The sequence below is a fragment of the Lissotriton helveticus genome, chromosome 4_1 (assembly GCF_964261635.1).
Source record: "Lissotriton helveticus chromosome 4_1, aLisHel1.1, whole genome shotgun sequence".
Taxonomy (NCBI): Eukaryota; Metazoa; Chordata; class Amphibia; order Caudata; family Salamandridae; genus Lissotriton; species Lissotriton helveticus.
The window spans coordinates 1,597,437,571-1,597,453,707 of record NC_136063.1 but is presented as its reverse complement, the minus strand read 5'-3'; the positions used below and the strand labels follow the sequence as shown (position 1 = coordinate 1,597,453,707).

At 44.5% G+C, this 16,137-nt stretch overlaps 1 protein-coding gene across 2 annotated transcripts in view; it reads right to left on the bottom strand.

Moving 5' to 3' along the window:
• The window catches only part of ELMO1 (engulfment and cell motility 1), a 1,412,865-nt gene that overhangs the window by 1,004,628 nt on the left and 392,100 nt on the right, over nucleotides 1-16,137 (bottom strand). For both annotated transcript variants that reach the window (XM_078688215.1, XM_078688216.1), the window contains one exon: nucleotides 10,933-10,983. In XM_078688215.1, the coding sequence (XP_078544341.1) occupies nucleotides 10,933-10,983 (51 nt within the window). The remainder of the gene's footprint in view (nucleotides 1-10,932; nucleotides 10,984-16,137) is intronic.

The window sequence follows — 16,137 nt, the reverse complement described above, 5'->3', positions numbered from 1 at the left end:
ACTGGTACAAGGGTGATGTTGCCCCACCAGATTCACAAACCATAGATATATGTGTATGTTTACAAAGTGTTTGCATGAGGTTAATAGAAAACAATTTTTGTCTCAGGTTTGTAAAAACGTGTACTTTTATTTGTATATAAACAACCACTTTAGCAAACACCACATGCAACCTAGCCAAAGACACAAAAAAGGGCACAGCGTTGCTGTAAAATGTTTTCTCTGTGCCACGGCTTTAGTGCTATTAAACATGGCTTGCATTAGAAGTGCTCCATGACTCATACCAATGCAAAACACAACATATGAAATGCGTCATAGTTGTGTCCCTTGGGCAAAGTTTTGGTACAATACCTCAAACTTTCAGAATGAGCAAGGCCAGACTGCAAACGGAAAAAACTCCCACCCCACACAGCTGGTGAGTTTCCGAAAATGTTTTCCTTGTTTTGTTTTCTTGGAAAGTATGCTTCAAATATTGGTTAATGGGCTCTGCTTACTTATGCAACTTTATTTATTTATTGTGTATTTATAGTATAGCGCTGAACCTGCCTAACATTGGTATCACAGCACTGACCTTTCTCTAAATCTTTACACACCACATGGCTGTGTTAGATGAGACGAAAAATGTGAATAACAAAACACTAATTGTCATTAAACTCTGAAATGAAAAAAGAATTCTCGCTTTTCCACTGTTTTGATCTGAACTATTGATCAGTCATGCTGAAGGGATAACCAAGGTAATGAAGAAACCGCTCCCAGATGCTAAGGTTCCACCCAGGCACGGCTGGTACAGTTAAGAGTAGTGAGTGGTGCGGGCGAGGGGCGGTATACAGACAACGGAATAGGGCAGGGGTCTCCAACCTTTTCTGTAGTGAGAGCTAATTCTGCTCAAGGAAAGTCTTCCTGAGCTACTAGCAAATTTTATAACTGTAAAATAGTGACTTCACTTTGACTGCCCAAAGCAGGATTTTCGGTAGTTACCACCCAAGTATGTCAAGTGTCGTTACCAGCAGAAATGCTGGGGGAAATGTTAATCAATATTAAATGCCTCCCCGTGACTTATGAAGTAACATTCAAATCTTGACATGCCCTGTGTCACAAAGGACATAAGCACAGCAGTACGTCTCCCCAGCTCAGCTTGAATTATCATTCCCCAGTTTCTGAAAATGCACATTTTCTATTTAATACCTCTTTCCACTGTGGGCAAACAAACTCAATTTTCCAGAAGGAAACCCATTTTTGAAAACTAGAACTGCCTTTAAAATATCAGTTTTCAGTTTTTAGGAAATGCGCAATCTCAAAACATCAGCTTATCCTTTTCATCATGTACTCCCATGTACAAATGCCTCATATGGACAGGCTACTTTAAATTCCCAGGTATTCCATTCATATGCCATGGATACTCACCATAGCACCACGGATGCCTGTATAATGCCAGTAATGCCCACCATTATACTAGGGCCACAGTTTTGCCAAGGCTGATAACCATAAGGATCAGGGATGAGACCATATATCAGTCATGACCGTTAATATGCCAGGAATAGGTACATATAGGCCAGTCATGCTCCTAGTATGTCAATGAAGGCTGCCAGTACACCATGACTATACCCAAAATACTAAAATAGTCAAGGTCGACCATTATTATGCCATTGGCACTATTATGCCAGGAATGGACACAATTATGCCAGAGATGACACTCAAGATGGGATCTAGCATATACATTTGGCGGTTCTTGGTAGCAGGCATAGTTTTCAGGAAGCAAAAGTGTTTATTATGGACAAACACATAAATGTTGATGAATCTCTTAATTTTCTCTGGTCTGCATCATACCCTTTTCTCCTCAGGTCATGGGCTGATCATGCATTCAACTGACACGTTTTCACTCTGACTCCTGCAGTCCCACACTTTGGTGGGTAATCACGGATTACTGCTCCGGCTACTGCTGCCATATTTCTTTCATGGTGCACTGTTGTGACGGATAAAGGAGGGACTACAACAATGGACAATTTCCTTGTGGCTTAACTATATTGAGATTGAATGCAGACTGTCATGTAGCAGGCCTGTAGGCCGACAGTGTGTGTTTGAGTGTTAGCATTAGGTACTGCCATACATTTGGCTGGCTGTCACTCTAAGGGTCTTGAGATGAGCAGTGCTGCCTTCTTTAATAGGAACCTACTCTCTGTATTTTATACTGGCTTTACTTCACCTCAGAGAGCTACTTTGAAGGTACTGGCGAGCTACCAGTAGCTCCGGAGCTATTCGTTGGATACCGTTGGGATAGGGAAAATAAGATAAATAAAACCATTTACCTTGCGCTCACCGCATTGCCGACTCGGCGATGCGGCGAGCGCAAGGTAAGTGGTTTTATTTATTTTATTTTCCCTATCCTGTCGTCTGTCAACACCCCCAACCCCGACTTCCTTTCCCCCCGCCTTACCGCTCTTACCAGTACCGGCCGCATCTGGTACCGCCGCTCTGTGCTTTCAGAACTCTGATACACATCCCAGGTAGTATATCGAGATACATTTTCCAGTTATATTTAATATTTCAAAAATTCAGAAGATTCTCACCTGAAAGCTCCTATCCATAACATGCCAAATAGGCAGCATTCTACAAGAGTTTTGAAACTTGTTCCAATTACCAAAAATAGCATTTCAAACAAAATGAAAACTGCTGCGTGTTGACTTTGTAATGGCATCGGGCTCCCTTCGGCACAGCATGCAAATGAAAAATAGTGCTGGGAGGGCTCTCTGAAAGCCCGCCAAATATACTTTCATGTACTACATTTTTAGGGCTCGGACTCCTCCCCACTGAAAGTGGGAGGAGTTTCGAGATCCTAATGTTAAAGAAGAGAAAAAAGAAGTATCTCCTAGGGCTTTGGCGAGACAAATTCCACACATTCCTTAGCGTGTTCTGTCATCTGGCCAGTGATTCGTCTTCGTTGTGTTGTCGTTTTAATAGGCTTGAAGTGATAGGGTAAATGTAGTTTTGTTCCGCCATCTTGGGCATTTTTCGTTCGTGCTCGCGCAAAGAAGTACATTAATTATAATTAGGAGCTGTCAGGGTGCCTCCGTAAGTGAATCTAGATGGCCGGGCGCGTTCACCATTCAGCAGCGCTCAGCGCGCAGCTCCCTTGAGCTGCTGCGTCGGTGATCTTCCTCAGCTCACAATCTTCTGCCTGTGTTGTACCTGTTCTGGGTGTTGTTTCTATGTGAGGGGCGCTTGCTGAATAACAATCTTTTCACTATACAAAAGCCAAAATGACGGGCTTTGTCAATGTTTTCATTACCCTGCAGCCTATGGCTCTCGGCCTATTGTGCTTGTCACACCCGCTTGTTGTATCAATAAAAAGGCGCTGTCTGTGTGGTCCTCAGCCTGACAGTTGCAGAGAGCAGGGCAGGGGCCACCGTGTTTACACAGCTTGCACAATTAGGCAGCGCGGAGTTTGTAGCGCAATCAGAACTGTCTATTTATTCTCGCGTGTTCAAACAGTTGCTTAGCAGGCTGCGGGGAGGAATGCTGTCCTTGGGGTGCGGGAAACTGTGTGAGGCAGATGCTGGGACGCAGAACGCGGCACCGCACTCCCAGGCCAGGCTGCTGGCGATGGGCAGGCCATTGACGTCATTTCACTGTCATCAAACAAGCTGCAGGCAGTTCCTGGGTCAATGAGAGAACTTTAGGGAAGGATTTGGGAAAAATCAAGTGCGACGGACACTTACTTGTCTTATGCAGCATAATTAGGGCTGCGCACGTGTCCCTCTTAAATGGTCAGCCTCTTGTGTGTTGCAGTCGCGCCTTGCAAGTGCCTCGGAAACCTTAAGTAAACCGGGGTCATGGATTGCATTACATTGTTTTTTCATTGCCACCGTTTTTCAAAGTTCACTATTCGCTCTCTTAGGTTTGTTTTTAGGGCACCCTTATTTATCCTTGCCTTTGCCCATGAACACATGCCCTCCTACACTGATTGGCACGATAAACGTCACTTACTCGAACACAGCCAATGAGCCAAGCTGGAAAATGTATGCAGAATCTTTCATTGTACTGAACATTTTGCTGAGTTTTTCTGTGCGTTGTAGCAAAGGCATGCATATTTTTCAGCAATTTTAGGTTTTCTATGCACGCCTCGTGCACGAGATCATTAACTGTTTTCTGTGACGTATATCTTTTGTTAAACCACTTTGGTAGGGCTAAATACAAATATATGGCACAGTAATTGTCGCAAAAGTAATTCTCACAAGGAAATGGCAAATAGATAAAACAAGGAAACTACATGAAGTTCCTTCATGGTGTTTGCAAAACATGCGTGTGGCTTATTTTAAATGACACTTAAAACTAAACTGTGTTTTAGTTTCTGAGCTAAAAAAACACTCTAATAGCTTGATTCCCCAGGTACCTTAGAAAGATTATCTCCATCAAGCAGAAACAACATGTCTGTGGCCTTATTTTATGCAAAGTTTTGGCTTATTTTAAATGATTTCAGGCTTTTTGTACATTACAATTCACTGAAAACTCACAATAACATCATATTAATTAGCACAAAGGCTCATTAAAATACGACAGAATAGATTTACAATAAAGTGGCGAAGCGTGGTGTTAAGGCAAGAAGGCTAACAACAAGCTTTGTCACTTTAGAAACGCAGGGCTGCCCCATATTTACAAGAATGTGGTGTAGCCCTGCGTTTCCCCCTGCGCTGGCGCTAAATTTAGCTTCCTAGCGCCATTGCAGGCACCCTTAACACAAAGTGCAAGGGTGCCTGTGTTGAGGGGAAAATTGTTTATGTGCAGGAAGATCCTGCTTCCTGCACATAAACAACCTTTAAATGCCGTTTTGTAACTTGTATGTGTGCTGCTTAATGCAGCACACATAGAAGTTGCAAGACAGCATTTAAAAAAAAAGGGGGACCTTCCTGCACATAAATAATCATTAGCGTTTTGCTGTTTCTGTGTGTGCTGCACAAAACAGCACACAGGGAAACAGCAAAAACGATTTCACCCGTTTAAGACCAGGTTTTCCCTCGTCTTAATTTTGGTGCTGTCTCCTATTTACGCTGCTCTTGTAAAAAGGGGGCAGCGTCAAAATCAATGGGTGTTGCGGTGGACCGCCCACCACAAAACCCATTGCCCGCCCCTTTCATGCTTAAGTGTAGCATGAAAGGGGGCCTTATTTATAAGGCAGCGTTAAGCTACATTAAGTGGCTTAGCGCTGCCTTGTAAATAAGGCGACGCTCCTATCGCCACCACAACGTCACTAAAAGTTACATTGTGGTGATGATAGGGGCTTGTAAATATGCCCCCACGTTTTTGTTGTTAAGTTTAATGGCACCGCTGTGCTCTTTGGTAAGGTCAATTTACCTAAAAGGTTTTGTGAAAGAGGATTACAGACCACTAAATAACTTGCACCATGAGCACCACTGAAATTCACAACAGACATAACAAACAACACAATTTTAAAAAGTACCCGTATGACCCATTATGTACCAGCAGATATGGCCACCATCAACCCAGTGCAAGAGGAATTTCTGCCCTTCTTAACTAAAGTGACACACAATTTTATCATCCTCAGACTTACTGCCCAAGGGAAATCCATCCGTAGACTTAGACGAAATTCAAAGGTTTTTTTACAAGCCTTTTGAGCCGCATGTTCGTCACTTTTAATATAGGAAAAACTGATGCAGCGGTGGCGCAAGGGTCTTGTAAATAAGCCCCTCAATTTTTTTATCCAGAGACAATGGATTACATTAACAGACTGCAATTTTTGGAAACTGATCGATGATCAGCAGTTGCACACAAGCATTTGCAAAGCAAATAGGTCTCACCCATTCTTGGCTTTGCCAACGTGTTTTAGCAATGTTGTACTCCAGAATGGCTGCTGTTCAGCATGGCTAAAAGTTAGTGGGGTAAAGTAGAGTGGCATGCAGTGGAGTGTCATAAAGTGGAGTAGAGTGGAGTGTTCACTGTTGTGGAGTGTCGTGAAGGGAGTAGAGTGTTGTAGAGTAGAAGGGTATTGAATTGAGTGGTATAGAGTGGAGTACAGGGTCAAAGTTGAGTAGAATGTAGTAACATGGAGTGGCATAGAATGTCATGGAGAGGTGTAAAGCAGAGTAAAATAGTGTAGAGGGTGTTGCATAGAGTGGTGTAGGGTGTTGTAGATTATAGTGGCGAAGAGCGGAGTAGATTGTCATAGAGTGGAGTGGCGTGGAGTGGCGTGGAGTACTGTGTTAGAGAATAAAGTAGAGTAATGTGGCATGGAGTGGCATAGAGGGAGTTGTTTGAGAGTGCAGATTGCAGATTGAGAGTGCACGTTGAGAGTGCACATTGAGAGTTGAGAGTGCAGTTTGAGAGTTGAGAGTGCAGTTTGAGAGTTGAGAGTGCAGTTTGAGAGTGCAGTTTGAGAGTTGAGAGTGCAGATTGAGAGTTGAGAGTGCAGATTGAGAGTGCAGTTTGAGAGTGCAGTTTGAGAGTGCAGTTTGAGAGTGCAGTATGAGAGTGCAGTATGAGAGTGCAGTATGAGAGTGCAGTATGAGAGTGCAGATTGAGAGTGCAGTTTGAGAGTGCAGTTTGAGAGTGCAGAATCAGAGTGCAGAGTGAAGATTGCAGTTTGAGAGTGCAGTTTGAGAGTGCAGTTTGAGAGTGCAGAGTGCAGTTTGAGAGTGCAGAGTGCAGATTGAGAGTGCAGATTGAGAGTGCAGATTGAGAGTGCAGATTGAGAGTGCAGATTGACAGTGCATTTTTAGAGTGCAGTTTGAGAGTGCAGAGTGGCAGTGAGTGCAGACTGAGTGCAGAGTGACAGTGAGTGCAGACTGAGTGCAGAGTGACAGTGAGTGCAGACTGAGTGCAGAGTGACAGTGAGTGCAGAGTGACAGTGAGTGCAGAGTGAGTGCAGAGTGAGTGCAGAGTGAGTGCAGAGTGAGTGCAGAGTGAGTGCAGAGTGAGTGCAGAGTGAGTGCAGAGTGGCAGTGAGTGCAGAGTGGCAGTGAGTGCAGAGTGGCAGTGAGTGCAGAGTGGCAGTGAGTGCAGAGTGGCAGTGAGTGCAGAGTGACAGTGAGTGCAGACTGACAGTGAGTGCAGACTGACAGTGAGTGCAGAGTGACTGTAGAGTGAGTGCAGAGTGAGTGCAGACTGACAGTGAGTGCAGAGTGACTGTAGAGTGAGTGCAGAGTGAGTGCAGAGTGAGTGCAGAGTGAGTGCAGAGTGAGTGCAGAGTGAGTGCAGAGTGACAGTGAGTGCAGAGTGGCAGTGAGTGCAGAGTGGCAGTGAGTGCAGAGTGGCAGTGAGTGCAGAGTGGCAGTGAGTGCAGAGTGGCAGTGAGTGCAGACTGACAGTGAGTGCAGACTGACAGTGAGTGCAGACTGACAGTGAGTGCAGACTGACAGTGAGTGCAGACTGACAGTGAGTGCAGAGTGACTGTAGAGTGAGTGCAGACTGACAGTGAGTGCAGAGTGAGTGCAGAGTGAGTGCAGAGTGACAGTGAGTGCAGAGTGACAGTGAGTGCAGAGTGACAGTGAGTGCAGAGTGACAGTGAGTGCAGAGTGACAGTGAGTGCAGAGTGACAGTGAGTGCAGAGTGACTGTAGCGTGAGTGCAGAGTGACAGTGAGTGCAGAGTGACAGTGAGTGCAGAGTGACAGTGAGTGCAGAGTGAGTGCAGAGTGACAGTGAGTGCAGAGTGACAGTAAGTGCAGAGTGACAGCAGAGTGACAGTGAGTGCAGAGTGACAGTGAGTGCAGAGTGACAGCAGAGTGACAGTGAGTGCAGAGTGGCAGTGAGTGCAGAGTGGCAGTGAGTGCAGAGTGACAGTGAGTGCAGAGTGACAGTGAGTGCAGAGTGACAGCAGAGTGACAGTGAGTGCAGAGTGACAGTGAGTGCAGAGTGGCAGTGAGTGCAGAGTGGCAGTGAGTGCAGAGTGACAGTGAGTGCAGAGTGGCAGTGAGTGCAGAGTGGCAGTGAGTGCAGAGTGGCAGTGAGTGCAGAGTGGCAGTGAGTGCAGAGTGGCAGTGAGTGCAGAGTGGCAGTGAGTGCAGAGTGGCAGTGAGTGCAGAGTGGCAGTGAGTGCAGAGTGACAGTGAGTGCAGAGTGACTGTAGAGTGCAGAGTGACAGTGATTGCAGAGTGACAGCAGAGTGACAGTGAGTGCAGAGTGACAGTGAGGGCAGAGTGACTGTAGAGTGAGTGCAGAGTGAGTGCAGAGTGACAGTGAGTGCAGAGTGAGTGCAGAGTGACAGTAAGTGCAGAGTGACAGTGAGTGCAGAGTGACAGTGAGTGCAGAGTGACAGTGAGTGCAGAGTGACAGTGAGTGCAGAGTGACAGTAGAGTGCAGAGTGACAGTGAGTGCAGAGTGACAGTGAGTGCAGAGTGACAGTGAGTGCAGAGTGACAGTAGAGTGCAGAGTGACAGTGAGTGCAGAGTGACAGTGAGTGCAGAGTGACAGTGAGTGCAGAGTGACAGTGAGTGCAGAGTGACAGTGAGTGCAGAGTGACTGTAGAGCTAGTGCAGAGTGACAGTGACTGCAGAGTGACAGTGAGTGCAGAGTGACAGTGACAGCAGAGTGACAGCAGAGTGACAGTGAGAGCAGAGTGACAGTGAGTGCAGAGTGACAGTGAGTGACAGTGAGTGCAGAGTGACAGTGAGTGCAGAGTGACAGTGAGTGCAGAGTGACAGTGAGTGCAGAGTGACTGCAGAGACAGTGTGTCAGGGTGCACATTGTGTGAGTGTGCAGAATGAGTGTGCAGGGTAAACAGTGTGTGACTATGCAGGGTGACATTGGGAGTGTGCGGGTGAGCAGTGTGTGAATGTGTAGGGGCAGTGTGTGAGTGTGCAGAAAACACCACACACACATACACCACACACCTCAGTCTCTCAACACCACACACTTGTCACCACTCAACACAACACACTCACCACCACACTCACTCCCCAGGCTCACCCCCACAGACTCACCACCACACACTCACCAGCACACAGAAAACAACACACACAACAACACACCCCTAGCCGTCAATGAATGCTTTCACCATGCACAAACACCAACAACCATCATCCATCTGTGCACGCTTTTACCAAGCACACACCCACCAGCCGTCAGTGCACCCTTCCACCAGGCACACACACCTCCAGCCGGCAGTGCACTTTTCCACCAAGCAATCGCAGTATGGTACACTTTACTTTTAAACATATTCATATAAAGCACAGCATGCCACCATTGGTAAAATTACAATTCAACCAAGATACTTCCACTACACACCACATGCACACACTCCATAACACATGGCAAAAAGACATTGGCATTTACAATGCCATTAGCTCAAACTCAAATAAATCCGAGCCCGATTGCATTTCTAATGCTTGTTGTAATTATAGTAAACGCGCCACTGGTTGTCAGCGAGCATACTTTGGCTGCAACACGAAATACTTTTGTGGCGCTCTGACATAAGCTAATAAATTAGGGTGTTGAAAACTGTTCTGCATCTTGGAAAACAGTGATGTTTGCTGCCGCCTTCTAAATGTGAAGAGCTGTTCCCCTGCGTGCGCACTTTCTATTCATTGGCTTCCCTTTCTCTTTTTGCAGTTGTCCCTCCTCTGGAGCATACTTTCTTTACCATCATTTTGATTAGATGATAAGCATCCTCACTGCTCACGTTGAAGCAACTACTTTTTTCTTTCTCTTTCAGCACTCCACGTGTGTGGACGTATGTTCTTTCTCTCTTGTATGCTCTCAGTGTTGCTCCAGCCTCCCGCTCCACATAGCTTTTTCCACCCCTCCTATCTGTTTCTATTTTGCAAATGTTCAAAATAGATCCCATTCACTTCTATAATGATCACTGTCTCCTGTTGAGACTTTTCCATTTCCAACATTTTGTCATTCAGACTATACTAATTCCATTCCTTGCCTTATTCAGACCTTTCAATTTCTTTAAAGTAAAGTGTGAAGTTTCAAAACACGCATAGAAATGCTAGAAAGGTCTGCACCTCTTGCACCTGTTGAATTAGTATGATAATCAAGTTGACGCATTTCGTTGCCATGATTGTTTTATCTCATTGCGGATTTAGCTTCTGCTAGTTCCATCATTTTTTTGAAAATATGAAATAAGATCCGATGCTATAAAAACCAGGTATCAGAACATATTTCACAGAAGAACTTTGTGCTGGGGTCATCGAGGCTGAGGTCACGCCAGTTTGCAGCATCTACTTTAGACGGAGGTGACAGCGGGAAGAGGCCATCAGCTGTTTGCTAGCTTGCTATTGCATAACAAAAATACAGGTATGCTGTCAAACCATCTCTGAAACTGGAAAACTGGCTTGCTATTCATAATCTTAGCTACAACCTGGTGTAGTCCTTTAAAATAGCTTGAGGATGTTGGGACAATAGCAACTCAATAACAATGTTAACGTTTTTCTTACTGCTGTCATTTTCCATGGCATGTTTTGCTGCATTACTTTATGTTCTGTGTATTTACCATTCATATTTTATGCACTGGGTTGGGATTTCAAAATAAAGATTACAAGTCCTGTTTCTTAGTGCCATGCTGGAGTGTGTACTCGTTAACAAAAGAGGGTTTAGCATTCCACTGTATCCTTGAGCTCCTCTTGAGGAACTGATCGTTACCAGGAAACATTTACTACACAGTGAAGCTCAGTGGGTTGGTGTGGGTTGCATTCCAGCAGGATTTCTAATTTGTATTGGTACATTGACTAGGTTCTTGCACCAGCAGATAAGAAATTCGACCCCAGGAAATCTATGTGGGAGTAGGTGGATGCAAAAGGGCAGATAACGTAGCACCTGGACCTTGGTTCACAGTATGCACAATGTAGGTCTTCGTTGTGTCTTTTCTGTGCGCTCAGGTACCTGGAGGGTTCTCCACTGCACACAATGCATTATAGCCCTCCATGCCCCTGGCTTGCCTGTCACACATCTTATGCAAGTATTAAAAGGAAGTAACTTACTGGGGATGTTGTTAACCGAAGGATGGCTCCATGCTTTATCTCGTTGCGATTCTGAAAGGGAAAAGGCACAAGTTCAAACGATGCTTGGTTACAGCTGCCCTGATCTTCCATTTTAAGACTATAAACGATTCATTCAATCAATAAAACTTTATTCGGTTACATATAAATAACCATAAAGCACACAATAAAAACATTGTTAAAAAAATTAAAAACCAGGGCAGATATCACTATTTACACCAATTAGCACCGTTCTTCATACACAGCATAGATTTCATTGTCGTAATTTTCACATCACAATCGTTTTCCTGCATCTAAATTTTTTTTTTAAAGTGGAAACAGGAGCTACAATAAATACTGTATCTAATTGTTGGAGAGCCACAAAAGCTGGCCGACACGACCTCATACCAAGTGTTTTTAAGACTGGGACTATCCTTTTTCTCTGTACAGAGTAAAATTTACAGAAAAATAGGACATGTATGGTGAACTGATCAGAAATGTCGTCACATGGGCATTTACATAGCTGTTTTGACTAGTCATTAATTGTTGGGAAACTTAAAGATCTATACAGAGTCCTGATGTGAAAACGCATCAGTAAAAATGTATCATAATCATTGATTATAAGGCATGTATATGGCTGCATTTCAAAAGTTGTTAATGTAAGGTTATGTGCTTGTACTGTGACCTTACTCAATTCGACATTTAGTCTCTGTTCGCTCAGGTAGCGCAAGCATTCGTTCTTAAGATCTTTCCTAGAGTGCCTCGCCAAAGTTTGCGGATCATCATAAAATTCTCGATGGCCTAAATTATATAAAAACATTTTGACGTAAGACAGCCATCTAATGTTCGCCACTCCATCTAGCCCCGCACAATCTAATAGGACCCCCAGATTAAACTTTGTTTCCTCTGTTGTCCAACTCCTATGCCACAACAGGACCGGCTGCATTTTTAAGATGTCTTCCAAATATGGCAAACCTAGTTCTGTGTGGCATAGAAAGAAGAGGTACCATTAGGGATCATTAATAAGAATCTCATAAACGTTTTTTTCAGCTACCTGAAGGGAGCTTACATCCGCATACCTCCAAATACCTGCTCCATATGAAGCTACAGTAACACTTTTTGCCTTATAAATATTCGGTAGTTCCACCGTAGGGCGTCTGCCTAGTTTCCTACTAAAATTCGCAAGTGCAGATAGAGTTTTTATGTACAATAATCTCCTTGTTTTTACAGCCAGCACCCATGACCCCGTGCGATCAAATAAAATTCCTAAATAGGAAAATATCTTAGTATTTTCAATCCATTTTCCCCCCGATAAAAAATGCTTTGGTCTTAATACATCCAGCTCCACATTTCATGACAAATGTTTTGGTTGGATTAATTGTAAGACCCCGTTCTGTCATAAACTTTGCAAAGCTAGATACCATTCTTTGGAGTCCAAACGGCGTGAGGGCCATTGGGACCGCATCATCCACATCACAATGCAGGAATAGGGCGTTTACCAACCACAGACAGGTCATTACATTCTTTCACCAGAACCTTTTCAAGGTCGTTTATATATAAGGTAGAGAAACGGGGCGAGGACGCAACCTTGCCGCACTCATACCGATGGCATTGTTGTATATAAACATTTTCGATTTTCCTATCCAGACTAGATCAGATACATCCGCATCTAGAAACTAAATGCGCTGGCAATATGAGGTTTATCCAGCGACACTTTCTGAACCACTGTCAATGGCATCTAGGCACACATTTCCAGGGGATGCCTGAACAGTGTTTAGTCCCCGGTGGGTTTACCAGGCAACTCGATAGCACTCAGAATCCACTTCTGCAAACATGGAGCTATTTTATCGAAAAAGTGACCTTTAGGTCATTTGAAAGGCTGCAAGTATAGTTTTGTATTACAGAAGAAGTTGGAGACATGGTAGGTTGCTTTTCCTATACATATTATATGGGTGCAGAATGCGCAGGCACACAAGCTGTAGTTGGCACCATGCCTGCACCTTATTATCAAGACAGGCAAAGACCCAAAATGGACAAGGAGCACATACAGGTTGCCACATATCGCGTACACCACACAGGAGGAGATGCAAAGTAAGTATGGTGTCCTTTAGGAGGGAGCAAATCAATGCAAATGACCATCTCACAGGATGTGGATTGCAGGTGGGGGGGGGCAGTCTAAATGAGGACTTTCCTGTAGAGAGTCTCTTGCTCTTCAATGGACAGAAGGGAACATATGTCAATCTCTCACAGCATGGCTCGAGCTACACGGTCATGCTCAGTATAACAGTCCACCACCAGAACAGAAAATGCCTTTTTGATTAATCACTTAGGACGGACACCACAGTACCTCTGACATACATTACAACTTACAGCACTGTCTCCAATGAAGTGACCAAGATAATCAATAAATATTGGCGTATTTTACAATCAGGCAGCCTCAATTGGGAGAAATCCTTGTTCTCATTTAAGAGGGCCAGAAGTTTAAAAGATCATCTGGTTTTAACTCGCCCAAAGAACCCTGAGCAACAAACAAATAAGGTGTTGAATACTTGGGACCTGCCCAATATAACAGGGCGCTATGCCTGAGGAAATTGCAGTGTGTGCCACCTTACCTGCATGACTAAGACCCTTGATTCCGAACCCAACAAGGCCTGAGTTTTAAAGAAGCATACTACCTGTAACTTGGTCAATGTAATATACATTACATGCCCCTGCTCTCGGCGTTATATAGGCATGACCATCAGGAAAATTAAGATCATGATCTGTGAAAATCGCAGCAAAATAAGATGTAAACGTAATACCACAAAAAGAATGGACAATTTCCTTAAGAATGGCCACACTACCAATGGCTTAAGTTAGGTCAGCTTGAACCCAACCAAAATGACCTGCAAAATTGCCTTTTTAAAAGGAGTGGAGATGTATTTATCACTTAACTACTCACACACACGAATAACCATAACATACCACAGAACACTATAGCCCAGAGCTGATGGATTCCTCGTCTAATTGCACAAATATACCTCTACTGACATGATAGGGATAACGCAACCAAGACCCATCTACTGACATGAGAAATTTACCAGCTTGGGGGCTTATTTTTACCCTGGTCCTTTAGAGGTATTCACCCCTACTGACCCACTAGAATTATAAGTACGGATACAGCATACTCAGTCTGTGACATTATGCCAGTTTTTTGTAAAGTTACAACTAACCATAGGTCTTAAACCTTCCCCCCTCGAGCTTACCCTGGTCCTTCAGATGTCTATTACCCTACTGACACAAAGTAATTGGGCTTAAACTGCCATCTTGTGCTTACATCCTAGTTCTTTTTTATGCTAATTCGCCATAATAACACAAAATAATTAATTGTGATAACCCAACATCTGTTTGACGTTTTATCCCAGTTTCTCCGAAGTCACAAGGACCCAACAAGCTTGATCTGATAAGGCATCACAACTTTCATCTTTTAACAAGTCCGGTGTCAAACACACCATGCATGGGGACACATAATTTTGTCTATGATTAAGCAGCCACTGGGACTGCACGATATCCGCCATAAATCTCGGTACCACTAAAGGTTAAAGATTTCTGGAGGCCCGTCACTACTGACCAATTAGATTAGGCATTCAAACACCGTGATGTCACCACGTGCAGGTACGTGGGGTCACGGCAACGCCAACACTGTTACTTAGTCATCAGCGGCCCGGACCATAACATCTATGGGATCCTGCTCAGGGTCGCAGCAGGTAACCACAGGGCTCGAGTCGGGGGTACATGCAGGTACACAGCGTCCACCCACTCTTTTCACAGGGTGGACACCGTCCCCCCTGCCAAGAAGCTGGGCCCCACAGAAATATGCTGAACGTGTCCAGGTGTAATTTTCAGACACCGGGACATGTTCAGCACGTGATGTCATCAGGTAATTTGCATATTGTCAGTCCCCCCCCACTTCTTTTTATGGGACTTGTGCCCTGGGTAACCAAGCAGGTGGAAGGCCTTGAGTGGGCACCCGGAGGAGGAAATTGGGGGGTGGGGGAGATTTTCACGGAGTATGGAAAACCTCTCTTTAGATACGGCTACAGCCGTAGCTCTGAACCTGATGTTTTGCTAACTCATGTTAATTTCTCTCAACAGTGTGACAAAAGGTACCGCCTCCCGCCGGGATCCATTTTACGCAAACTATCGTAACTTTAGTAGGTGTAATACATTGTTTCAGGTGAAGTGGTGGCCATTTAAGCCCTTATGATCACAGGGGTATTTTAACACGACTCACGGTTATTTGCCGGACTGGGAGATTTTATGGCAAGAATGTGTGGTTTACCACGTAACAAAATGCTCGCAGTCACCAACAATGTAACATGATGCGCATGAAAACTGATCCGGATTTATCATGATCAAGTCTGAAGACTGTAAGTGGACTACACTGTAGCAATACAGGCACACCGCTTTCACACACAGTGCTGTGACCGTGAGGGCTAAGGTTGCATGCGCCTTGAAACTCAGCACGAGTGCATGTTCACAAGTCTTGATCCCCTCACGGGTATGTAGCGCGCTTTAGAAATGTAGTGATTGATTGATTGATTGTTCACAATTCAGACTTCAAGCCAGTGGCACAAGGTTTTTGGTGCACTAAAAACGCATGCTGCACTAAACTCTGCATCCAGCTAAAAATACAGTTTCAAGTTCCACAAACAAACAGTGGTGGCTGGTGACATTTGAAAGTGGTGAGCCGTAAAATTTCTGTTGGAGTACACCGTGGCAAACGAACCCAGGGAGCGAGCATGAACATCTTAAGGGGGATTCGGGGGGATAGCCTACGAGAAAATTTTGAAAAAAGCAGATTTGAGAAGCACAGAGACTAGAGCTGCAAACACACATGGAGCCTGCTGCAGCACTGTGACTAGGACTGGTGTCACACACACAGCCAGCTGCAGCACAGAGACTAGAGCAGATGAAATGCAAATGTATTGTCAACATTTATCATAAATGTGCCACAAAATCAGCAAAGCCTCTCCACCTACGATGCATACTTACTGATCAGTACGTGGCTTCCATTGGTGCAGCAGGTGCAGTGCACCAAAGCCCAGAGCCATAAGGGCCCCATTGAACCCTGACAATTGCTTCATATTACTACAACAGTAGCAGTAAAAGGAGCAAATGTGCTTGCCTACACCATGGCATGTGGAATCCGTGCTATGCAACTGATGT